Source organism: Capra hircus, chromosome 29, assembly GCF_001704415.2.
Source record: "Capra hircus breed San Clemente chromosome 29, ASM170441v1, whole genome shotgun sequence".
In the NCBI taxonomy this organism is placed as follows: domain Eukaryota; kingdom Metazoa; phylum Chordata; class Mammalia; order Artiodactyla; family Bovidae; genus Capra; species Capra hircus.
In genome coordinates, this window is record NC_030836.1 from 28,956,474 (window position 1) to 28,968,074 (window position 11,601).

The following is an 11,601-nucleotide window of genomic DNA, read 5'->3' on the forward strand; positions in this document are numbered from 1 at the left end:
ACCGCCTATAGGGCGGGGGGGGCGGGGCCCGGAGGCGTCGCTGGCCAATGGGAGTGCTCGAATGAATGACTGGCGGCGCGTTGTTGTGACTGCAGGCTGGGACTGTACCCGGGTAGGGTGCTTCTCTCCTAGCGGCCCGGAACAGCAGGGCCATGCTTCGGAGGGCGCTGCGGCTCCGCCTGGGCCCGTGCCTCTCCGGACGGGGGCTAGGCACATACAGAGGAGGCTCTACTCTGGGTAAAGTTGAGGGCAGCGGAGGGTATCGTGGTTCTGGGGTGTCCCCCGTCTCCAGCCTTGTGACCTTCAGGACTCAGAATCCCGGCCCACGCTGGGAAGACAGTGGGGTCCCTTGGAATAGGGGGTAACCTTGCCTGCCGGAGCTTGTAGAGCCTGGACAGGGGTATGGATCCCAGAGTTGCCCTTCTCAGGTGGCATATCCCAGATCATTCTATCCCTGAGTTTGCCACCAGAATTGCAGCCAGGCTAATTTATTGGTTGCACAGAAATTAATGAAGCCCTGCTCGCATGCACGATGCTGTTCTGTGGCAGTGAGGAGGAAACAAGAGAAAGAAAGGATTCGATACACGTCCTGGAGGTGTCTGAAGTGTAGCTGGAGAGGGAAGGCTTCCTAGACCAGTTGAAAATTGGAGAGAAGCCGACTAGGACGATGTCCTGCACTGCCAGTAGGTAGTGCCGGTAGCCATACATGGAACAGGTGGAAAGTGAGATCAGCCTTGAAAGATGATGTTTATTGGCCCAAGGAAAGTGTGAGTTCCAGGTTCTGGAGAACTGAGCAAAGGTTAGGAAAAAGTATCGTTTTCGTGCAAGGAATTAGCAAAGGCCATCCGGATAGACAGTTGAGTTAGTAGTATGAAATGATGGGTAAGGTTAAGCCCAGATCAAGGAAAGACTCAAATGCTGAGAAGAGTTTGAACTTGGAACTGGAAACAGTGACAGAAGACTTGGAAATTTATGAGCTTGGTGTGAAAGACAAAAAGATTCATGTATTTGAGGCATTTATTGAGCACTTGGGATGTGCCAGGCACTGTGCTAGGCTGGAGATTTGGTGGAGAAGGTAGACGAAGCACAGTATGAAGCAATCACAGATGAGTTTAAAGTTGCAAGTGTGCTGCATGTTGCAAAGGAACAGTTCACTGAGCTGCGAGATAAGAACAGGATTACTTGGCATAGTCTAGGGGAGGTCAGGAATTCCTGAGAAAGTGATAACCGAACTGAGATCTAAAGGAACCAAGGAGTTAACTGGGCAAAGAAGTGGGCGCAGAGTTTCAAAGCAGAGAGAACACCTGTGTAGGTCCTCTTTGGCAGAAATGAAGGGGTGAGGTTGGAGGGTTCTGGGAAGACAAGGTGAACGAGAGCTAGATCGGGCAGTGTCTCACAGGCCACGTGAAATCTTTTGAACCTTTATCCTTAGAGTGATGGAAAGCCATGAAAGGTTCTAAGCAAGAGAGTGTTTGATAGATTAATGTTCAGAAGAGGTCATTCTAGCTATGATAGACTCATTGGAAAAGACCCTGATGGTGGGAAAGATTGAAGGCAGCAGCTGAAGGGGGCGACAGGATTAGATGGTTGGATAGCATCACCAACTCAGTGGACATGAGTTTGAGCATGCTATGGGAGTTGGTGATGGACGGGGAGGCCTGGTGTGCTTCAGTCCACAGGGTCGCAAAGAGTCGGACTTGACTTAGCTATTGAACAACAACAAAGCTGTGATAGAGGAAAGAAATTGAGGGGTAGGACAAGAGGGGAATGAGTGGAAATGGGAGCTCTTAATCATTGTGGTTTGGTCCAGGGCAGTGGTGGTAGAGATGGGGGAAAAAGGGGACAGATTGGAGAGAGATTTAAGAGGCAAAGTTATAAGAGCTTGATAACAGACAGGACGTGAGTGTAGATTTGCTGGTGGTGATGAATATCCAGGAGAAGGTGCCACTCAGAGGTCCATGCTTCTGAGGGCCCTGTGGCTCTAGATGTGCCAGGACCTATTGGTCCAGAAGCCCAGCAGAGAAACGTGTAAGTCCCCTGGCCTAGGGAGAAAGTAGAGAGTGTTCATTTTAGGAAGCTGAATCTTGCAGTGCTAGGTATAATGCACTCAAAGGAAGTGAGACTCGGGCACAGAGACCATGAGGCAAAGCTGTGGAATGCTGCTGGATGCCAGCTGACCTTGTGAGGACTAAAAACTCAGTGTCAGTTTAGCCCTCCTTTTCCTGTGCCCATCTTCTGACCACGACACACACACACCCCCCACCCCGCCTCTTGGAAAGGATATGCATGGCCCTCTCTGACCATAACTGCGTCCCACAGACTGGGATGGAAAGGTGTCGAAGATCAAGAAGAAGATCCAGTCCATCTTCCCTGGCAGGGCTTGGAGCCCACTGTATGACACCAGCCACCTGCCCCCCGAACGCTCAGATGTGGTGATTGTTGGGGGTGGGGTGCTTGGACTGTCTGTGGCCTACTGGCTGAAGAGGTTGGAGAAGCAGCAAGGTGCCATTCAGGTGCTGGTCGTGGAGCGGGACCACACGGTGAGGTCTGGGGTGGGGCAGAGTTGGGCAACTCAGAGTCAGGGGCAGGGGAGGAGAAGAAAGGCTGAAATCTCTGAAGGGACAGGACTTTGGCCCTTGTTGGGAAACAGCCCCAGGGTTCTTCCTCAAACTATTGACTTTGACAATTTTTGCTTTTGAAAGCAAATTTCACAATGTTGTGTGTTTTGAGATCTCGGAGGTCTGGCCTGCATTCCAGCTGTGACCAGCACAATTATTACAACCCCCTTGCAGGCCTCATTGCTTGCTTCTGAGGTTTTTGTGCTTTAATTGTTCCTGTTTACCACTGCTGGCTAGTCACAGGTCTTGCTCCATTGGCCATGTCCCTCTATTTTCCAGTTAGTAGAACGAAATGTCAGTCTCCAGCCTTGGATTTCAGGGCCATTACCATTTTGTAACATTTTGTATGAGGGTGTCCCGCCTTTTGATGACTGACCCTCTGCTCTGTACCTGTCCTAATAAGGATTTTAATGACCGTTGTCCTCACTGCCTTCATTTGGGTTTGTTCACTTCAGCTCCTCTTAGATTATAAAACCTGAAGGTAGGACTCCCCTTCACCTTTGGACATGTGACTTTCAACCTTCACTATAGTATTCTGCTCACGCTGGACAGGGCCCACCTCACCTTCTCTCATCTCCGCAGTATGCCCGGGCCTCCACCGTGCTCTCCGTGGGCGGGATTCGCCAGCAGTTCTCATTGCCTGAGAACGTCCAGCTCTCCCTCTTTTCGGCCGAATTTCTACGGAACATCAATGTGAGATTGGGGGAGTGGGGGTGGCGACCCCTCCTTTAGCCCAGAGAGGCGGCCAGTCCTGCTGGCAGGGGAGACAGGCCACTAGGAGTTGGAAATGCCAGTTTTCTTCCCAGTGGCAGTGCCTGGAGGGGGCTTTTCTCTGGGTCAGGACACTGAGTTGAGGGTTGTGGTAAGAAAGCCAGAAAAGCGCTCTCCCCTTCTTCTTTTTTTTTAATATTTATGTATTTGGCTGCACTGGGTCTTAGTTGCAGCATGCAGAATCTTTGATCTTTGTTGCATCACGCAGGATCTCTAGTTACAGCTGGTGGGATCTCTAGATGTGGTGTGTGGAATCTAGTTCTGTGACCAGGGATTGAACCTGGGCCCCCTGCGTTGGGAGCTCAGAGTCTTAGCCTTTGGACACCAGGGAAGTCCCACTGCCTCCCTTCTTGAAGTCAGTTTCTTGGACAAGCTTTTCTTTGCACACAGGAGTACCTGGCTGTGGTCGATGACCCTCCCCTAGACCTCCAGTTCAACCCCTCCGGTTACCTCCTTCTGGCTTCTGAGGAAGGGGCTGCGATCATGGAACGCAACGTGAAAATCCAGAGGTGGGCGCCTGGCACGGCCTCCACGCTGCATCTCAGCCACCCTCTGACTCACTTTAGAGGCCAGGGTGATAGAGCTGATGAGACAGGCCCTGCTCCCTAGGAGCTCAGTCTGTCAAGAAGATGGACATGGGCAGACCTCCAGTGTCCCATGCTAAGTGCTGTATCCAGACGTGGACAGTCGCTGTCACAGTGGTTGCTAAATTTCCAGGCAATGAGAACCCCCCAGGACACATCCCTCCTACCAAGTCCCACGAATCCACAAGTGTTTTCGCTAATAGCCAGAAAGTAGAACTTGTAAGCTTTACAGGGGGCTCGTGTCAAAGGCTACGGGGTCTCATGACCAGCCAGCCAAGAGCAGGCATCTTCACCAGATGGTTCTATGACTTTCACTAGTGACATCAAGTCATGTCCTAAATGCATTATAAATATTAACTCATTTAGTTGTCAGAACATCCCCATTTCCCACGTGGGGAACCTGAGGCACCCGGAGCTAGTAGGTGGTGGCGCCAGGATTTGAACCAGACTGCTCGTGTGTGTGACCTTTGGGCACCCGTGATGCTGCCTTTGGGCATCAGGGTCGCAGAGGGGACAGTTGTGTGGTGAGCAGCACTGTATTGGAAGGTGGACGGGGAGGGCCCCCTGAGCAGAACAGAGTGACCCTCCCTGTCGTGAAAGCACAGGGAACAGTTAGGGGGTGGCAGGGGGCTTGGTGTGGCCAAAGGGAGTCTAGGGTGTCAGAATGGTAAGGGAGGGCAGAGGCTGAAGAGTCTTGACCAGGCAGCAAGGAAGAGTGACGTGGGTGAGGTGACTGTGGAGCCAGGCCCACCCTTCTCTCCCTCCTCCCCGGCCCCGCATACACATGCTTACCCACACATTCCTCCAGGCAGGAAGGAGCCAAAGTCTGTCTGATGTCTCCGGAGCAGCTTCAGAAAAAGTTTCCCTGGATCAACACAGAGGGAGTGGCTTTGGCATCATACGGTGAGCCTTGCTTGGAGAGGGGGTCAGAGGTTGAGGGGTGCCTCAGGGTGAGAGGTCCCAGCACCCCGCAGCCAAGTCAAGGAGGAATGCTTCCCTCCTGGCCAGCAGGACCTGCCCCGGGCCAGGCCAGCTCTCTGCCCTTTCGTAGGATCCAGCTCTGGTGCAGCTGGTCGATGTGACATTCCCCAGGTTACGAGCCCCGAAGAGTCAAGGGGTGTGGGGAAAACAACAGGAGAAGAGGGTCCTAGGCCCCCTCCACGCATCTTCTTTCTCTTCACAGGGCTGGAGAACGAAGGTTGGTTTGACCCCTGGTGTCTGCTCCAGGGGCTTCGGCGAAAGTTACAGTCCATGGGGGTCCTTTTCTGCCAAGGAGAGGTGACGCGTGAGTCTGAGGCCGGTGCCTGTGGCTTATGTCCTGCTGGTGGGGAGGCCAGCCCACGCTGGGTCTCGCCTTCACACACAGGCTGAGCAAGGGGAGTGGGGGCTTCTCCCCGGGTCTGGTCCTAAGCATCCTAACTCCAGCTCCTAAGCAGATTTTTCCATGACTCGTGAGCTGCTTGAAGTTCCGGCATCATCCTATCCTGTGTGGCCAAGTTCGTCCTGGCTGCCCTGTCCCTTTTGGCTTCAATGCCTGTGGGACAACTCACAGCCTTCAGCTTTCTGTCCTTAGGAAACCAGTGGAAGCCCCATTTCCTTCCTCTTTGAGGCCTCAAGGACTTATCTTCTTCCCTTTTTCTGCAGGTTTCATCTCTTCATCCAGCCACATGGAGACTGCCAGTGGGGAGCAGGTGACTTTGAAAAGGATTCATGAGGTCCATGTAAGTTCCCAGCCTAGGGACCTCCCTTAGCAAAGTGCAGAGTGAGGAAAGTCATGACTGTCCTTGTGTTTATGCATTTTGTTTAAATTTTTTTAATTATAAAGGAAAATTGCTTTGCCATGTTGTGTTGGTTTCTGCCATACAACAACGTGAATCAGCTGTAATTATATATATCCCTGCTTTCTTGCGGAGAAGGCAATGGCACCCTACTCCAGTACTCTTGCCTGGAAAATCCCATGGATGGAGGAGCCTGGTAGGCTGCAGTCCATGGGGTTGCTAAGAGTCGGATATGACTGAGTGACTTCCCTTTCGGATATGACTGAGTGACTTCCCTTTCACTTTTCACTTTCATGCACTGAAGAAGGAAATGGCAACCCCACTCCAGTGTTCTTGCCTGGAGAATCCCAGGGATGGGGGAGCCTGGTGGGCTGCTGTCTGTGGGGTCGCACAGAGTCGGACAAGACTGAAGCAACTTAGCAGCTGCTGCTTTCTTGATCCTCCCTGCCCCCTCCCATCCCATTCCTCTGATTGTCGCAAAACACCAAGCTGGGATCCCTGTGTTATATAGTCCCTTCCCACGCGCTAGCTATTTCACACATGCCTGTGCTTTTGATCTTCTTCTACCCACTTCCGACGTGGGTAAGCTGAGGCTGGGGTCTGCAGGTGAAGATGGATCACAGCCAGGAGTTCCAGCCCGTGGAGTGTGCCATAGTGGTCAATGCAGCGGGGGCCTGGTCTGGGCAAATCGCAGAGCTGGCTGGCGTTGGGACTGGGCCGCCGGGTACCATGCAGGGCACCAAGCTGCCTGTGGAGCCGAGGAAAAGGTGACTCCTCTAGGGCTCTGCAGGGGGTGGCTACACGAGGGTCTGGGTTGCGAGGGGTCACTGTTCTCGCCGCTTCTCACGCTGCTGGTCACGGCAGGTATGTGTACCTGTGGCACTGCCCCCAGGGACCAGGCCTGGAGGCACCGCTCGTCGCAGACCCCAGCGGAGCCTATTTCCGCCGGGAAGGCTTAGGCAACAACTACCTGGGCAGCTGTAGCCCCACAGAGGTAAGCTCCGTGGGGTCAGGGTGCCGGCGAAGAGACGGAGAGCGGGTGTCACTCAGGATTCAAGCTTCCTGGGAGAGCCCCACGTGGGTACTGATGTCACAGTCCCCTCTGGCTTTGAACTGGGGTCTCTTTCCCCCCAGCCCCTGCCCACCAAGGGGACCGACTAAAGAGGTGGGTGACATCTGGATCTGCCGTTGTGTCCTGGACAACGTCAGCCCTGTCCCCACCTCTCCCTACCAGGAGGAGGAACCAGACCCAGGGAACCTGGAAGTGGACTACGACTTCTTCCAGGAGAAGGTGTGGCCCCGTTTGGCCCAGAGGGTACCAGCCTTTGAGACTCTAAAGGTAACTGGACTGAGACAGATGGCCTTGGAGCCTCTGGGCCTGCTCTCAGAGCCTGCCGGCCGCCCCACACAACAAGGGCCTCCACTTCACAACGGCTGAGGACCATTCCGTGGGCCCGCTCGGAGGTGGTGGAGGGTACCGGGAGTGAGATGGGGTGCATGGGCAGCCCTCCCAGAAGCCCCACGTCTTATGCCCCCGCAGGTCCGGAGTGCCTGGGCTGGCTATTATGACTACAACACCTTTGACCAGAACGGTGTGGTGGGCCCCCACCCCCTTGTCATCAACATGTACTTTGCGACGGGCTTCAGTGGCCACGGGCTCCAGCAGGCCCCTGCCGTGGGGCGGGCTGTGGCCGAGATGATGCTGGAGGGCCACTTTCAGACCATCAACCTGAGCCCCTTCCTCTTCGGCCGCTTTTACTTTGGAGAGAAGGCCCAGGAGCACTGTATCCTCTGAGCTCGGGAGCGCCTCACGGGCCCACCATCCACTGTGTCACCCTGGGCTCTGATCCTGGCCATGCTCATACCTCCTCACAGCTTGGGCCTCCCCAGCACCAAGCCAGGGTCTCCTCCACCCACCTCTCGTCCAGGGCGCCCTGCCCCATATGGGCCCAGGCCCACGCTGACGGAGAACGATGGGCCAGGACCCCAGGACTGATCATGGCCCAGGCTGATGCCTCCCACCAGTAGCCCAGCAGGACAGAACACCTCAGGGGATCTGAGCACCAGGACCCAGGGCTGGCTCCTTCCTGGTACCAAACCAGAGAGACTGCTTCTCCCTGTCTCTGCAGAGCCCAGCAGAGCCCAGACCAGAAGCAACCTGGGGCAGTTTGGCCCAGGTCTGTTGACTTTTCTGTTTACCCTGCTTGTTGATCAATAAATGTGATTAACTCCCTCCTTTTAGCAGTCCTCTGTCCCTTCGTCTTTTCACCTAATGACAGTCGCTTTTGAAACAGCACCCTAGCCAAAAGAAAAAGATGGAGGTGGCCCTCCACGATCATCTGTTGGGAGAGGGAGAGAGGAGAGGGCGGTTGTGCTGCCAGGGGGGACAGTGGAACCCCTGAGTAGAGGGTGGGTAAGCGCCAGGACTTATCAAGTGAGCAGAAGAGGAAGAGGCACCTGAATGCGGAATGAATGCAACAAACTAGGGGAAACAGGAAGGAAGTCGCCAGGGGCAGGGGGCAGGGGGCAGGCTGAACCCAGTATCTGTGTTAACCCTATGAGGCTGTCTCCTTCAGTGTCCAGTGTCCACTCACACTTCTGTACAGACACCCCACCTACAGTCGGAGAAAAAAGGCCTTCATCTGGCTCCTCCTCCAGCAGCTACTTCCTCCAGGACTACAAATGCTGCATTTGTTAGGAAGGCAGGAATGAAACCTCCATGGCTCAGATGGTAAAAAATCCACCTGAATGCAGGAGACACAAGAGACAGGGGTTTGATCCCTGGGTTGGGAAGATCCACTGGAGGAAATGGCACCTGGGAAATCCCATGGACAGAAGCCTGGCGGGCTACAGTCTATTTCAGTTCAGTTGCTCAGTCATGTCCGACTCCCTACGACCCCATGGACTGTAGCACGCCAGGCCTCCCTGTCCATTGACAACTCTCAGAGTTTACTCAAACTCATGTCCATTGAGTTGGTGATACCATCCAACCATCTCATCCTCTTTCATCCCCTTCTACCCTCAATCTTTCCCAGTATCAGGGTCTTTTCCAAGGAGTCAGTTTTTCCCATCAGGTGGCCGAAGTATTGGAGCTTCAGCATCAGTCCTTCCAATGAATATTCAGGACTGATTTCCTTTAGGATTGACTTGTTGGATCTCCTTGCAGTTCAAGGGACTCTCAAGAGTCTTCTCCAACACCACAGTTCAAAAGGCCTTTTCTTTATAGTCCAACTTTCACATCCATACATGACTACTGGAAAAACCATAGCTTTGACTAGACAGACCTTTGTTGGCAAAGTAATGTCTCTGCTTTTGAATATGCTGTCTAGGTTGGTCATAACTTTTCTTCCAAGGAGCAAGCGTCTTTTAATTTCATGGCTGCAGTCACCATCTGCAGTAATTTTGGAGCCCCCTAAAATAAAGTCTGTCACTCTTTCCACTGTTTCCCCATCTATTTGCTATGAAGTGATGGGACTGGATGCCATGATCTTAGTTTTCTGCATGTTGAGCTTCAAGCCAACTTTTTCACTCTCCTCTTTCACTTTCATCAAGAAGCTCTTTGGTTCTTCTTTGCTTTCTGCCATAAGGGTGGTGTCATCTGCATGTCTGAGGTTATTGATGTTTCTCGTGGCAATCTTGATTCCAGCTTGTGCTTCCTCCAGCCCATCGTTTCTCATGATGTACTCTGCATATAAATTAAATAAGCAGGGTGACAATATACAGCCTTGACATACTTTCCCTATTTGGAACCAGCCTGTTGTTCCATGTCCAGTTCTAGTTTGCTTCCTGTCCTGCATACAGATTTCTCAAGAGGCAGGTCAGGTGGCCTCGTATTCCCATCTCTTTAAGAATTTTCCAGAGTTTATTGTGGTCCATGGGGTTGGAAAGAATCAGACACAACTGAGTGGCTGACCAACAATAACAATAAACCGCCTGCACTCCTGTGGGGCTTTATTCAGGCTACAGGACTGCAATTAGCCTGATGTCTGTCTTCCCTTTGTGAGGGACACAGGGCCCTAGCCTTCGCCTCTGCCCCAATACCAAATGTGACTAGCCTATCCTTGGCTCTCAGTGTGTTTGCCTGAGTTCCTCTCTGCTCCTGCTGGAGAAAGATCCATCTCTGGCCTCAGTGGCTCAGACAGTAAAGCGTCTGTCTACAATGTGGGAGACCCGGGTTCGATCCCTGGGTCGGGAAGATTCCCCTGGGGAAGGAAATGGCAATCCACTCCAGTACTATTGCCTGGAAAGTCCCATGGACAGAGGAGCCGTAGGCTACAGTCCATGGGGTCACAGAGAGTCGGACACGACTGAGCGACTTCACTGGCCTCAGGGACTTTTCAGTCTAACAGAGGTTAGCTGCTTGAACACAAGGTTCTAACAGCAAGGTACTAGGATGTACTCCAGTGTTCTTGCCTGGAGAATCCCAAGGATGGGGGAGCCTGGTGGGCTGCCGTCTATGGAGTCGCATAGTGTCAGACACGACTGAAGCAACATAGCAGCAGCAGCAGCAGCAGGATGTATTGGGGGTAAGGAGGTGGGCAGGTTAAGACAAGTTTTCCTGCACAAGCTGCAAAAATGACCCTTGCCAGAAGTGGTGGTGTTTGAAGAGCGGAGATTGGAAAAGGGAGGACACCCTGGGAGAAGGGGACCCATGGATGGCAGGGAAAGCAGAGGTAAACACTCCATGCAGAGTAAAAGGAACCCTTCCTGCACACCTGGGCACTGGGGTAGTTGTCTGACGGGCTTAATCTCATCTCTCATCTACTCCTCCCACAACACTGGGAACCAGATCCCATAATCTTCATGAGGAAAGTGAGCCTAGACAGTCCCAGCACGTTCCCAAGGTCTCATCTCCAGCAGGTGATGAGCCCTGGATGTGAACCCCAGCATCTCACACCAGAGCCCCTCTGGACCACCTTACAGCACACTGCCTCCCAGGATTCCCGCTAAGTCCTTTTGGCTGGCTGCTGAGAAAAGTAGAAAGTCAGATTGAAAGGGAGGTCATGCATCTTGTTCCTTGTTGCTCAGTCGCGTCAAACTCTTTGCGACCCCATGGACTGCAGACCCCAGGCTTCCCTGTCCTTCAGTCTCCCAGAATCTGCTCAAACTCATGTCCATTGAGTCAGTGATGTTATCTAACTCTCTCATCCTCTGTCATCCCCTTCTCTTCCTGCCTTCAATCTTTCCCAGCATCAGGGTCTTTCCCAATGAGTCAGTTCTTCACATCAGGTGGCCAAAGTATTGGAGCTTCAGCTTCAGTATCAGTCCTTCCCATGAATATTCAGGACTGATATCCTTTAGGATTGACTGGTTTGATCTCCTTACAGTGCAAGGGACTCTGAAGAGTCTTCTCCACCTCGGCCCTATTCAACCACCTCCACCCTCCAGCATTTCAGGCGCACAGCAGTAGGAGGGTTTCCCACACCGGCATGCCAAGGAAGATACTGACATTCCCTCCAGAGGGAAACAAGCTCAGAAAATGTCACTCCCTATATACCCCGCATCTGCTTCACAAGTCCATCAACATCCCAAAGAGAAGTCCCTTCACTCTGTTTAACCCAGCACTCGCCACCATTTGCCCATCTCACTCGGCCTGGCTTTAGTGCCTGCAGGGCAGTGCCCGGCTGTGTACCTGGATTTGACCGTGAACTTCAGGGGAGCGTGGCAGGCCCGGTTGCCCTTGGCGGGGGTGGGGTGGGGGTGGGGTTGCCTGCCTCTCCGCTGTTACCACCGACTCGACTGTGCCTGGCCTTTGGAAAAGTCTGGCATCATTTTCCTCACTTGCCTGAAAAGAAAAAAAAGGTATACACGCTTCCCTGGCCGGGTGTTGGGGTTTCCCTGATAGGGGAA

The 11,601-nt window shown here is 53.1% G+C and overlaps 1 protein-coding gene across 1 annotated transcript; it reads left to right on the plus strand.

The window, feature by feature from the left end:
- FOXRED1 (FAD dependent oxidoreductase domain containing 1) lies at positions 55 to 7,992 on the plus strand. Its single transcript, XM_005699617.3, has 11 exons — positions 55 to 237; positions 2,320 to 2,540; positions 3,201 to 3,311; positions 3,780 to 3,898; positions 4,782 to 4,876; positions 5,157 to 5,258; positions 5,618 to 5,694; positions 6,358 to 6,518; positions 6,616 to 6,745; positions 6,986 to 7,090; positions 7,292 to 7,992. Exons 1-11 carry the CDS (start codon positions 153 to 155, stop codon positions 7,544 to 7,546), a joined length of 1,461 nt encoding a protein of 486 aa, XP_005699674.2. The 5' UTR covers positions 55 to 152; the 3' UTR covers positions 7,547 to 7,992.

What these genes read in the sequence shown, in the direction of transcription:
- FOXRED1 (XM_005699617.3), top strand. Translation starts at nt 153, where the DNA reads ATGCTTCGGAGGGCGCTGCGGCTCCGCCTGGGCCCGTGCCTCTCCGGA. An exon ending in AGTGGCTTTGGCATCATACG is followed by an intron (nt 4,877 to 5,156) that starts GTGAGCCTTGCT and finishes TTCTCTTCACAG; the next exon opens with GGCTGGAGAACGAAGGTTGG. An exon ending in CAGCCTTTGAGACTCTAAAG is followed by an intron (nt 7,091 to 7,291) that starts GTAACTGGACTG and finishes ATGCCCCCGCAG; the next exon opens with GTCCGGAGTGCCTGGGCTGG.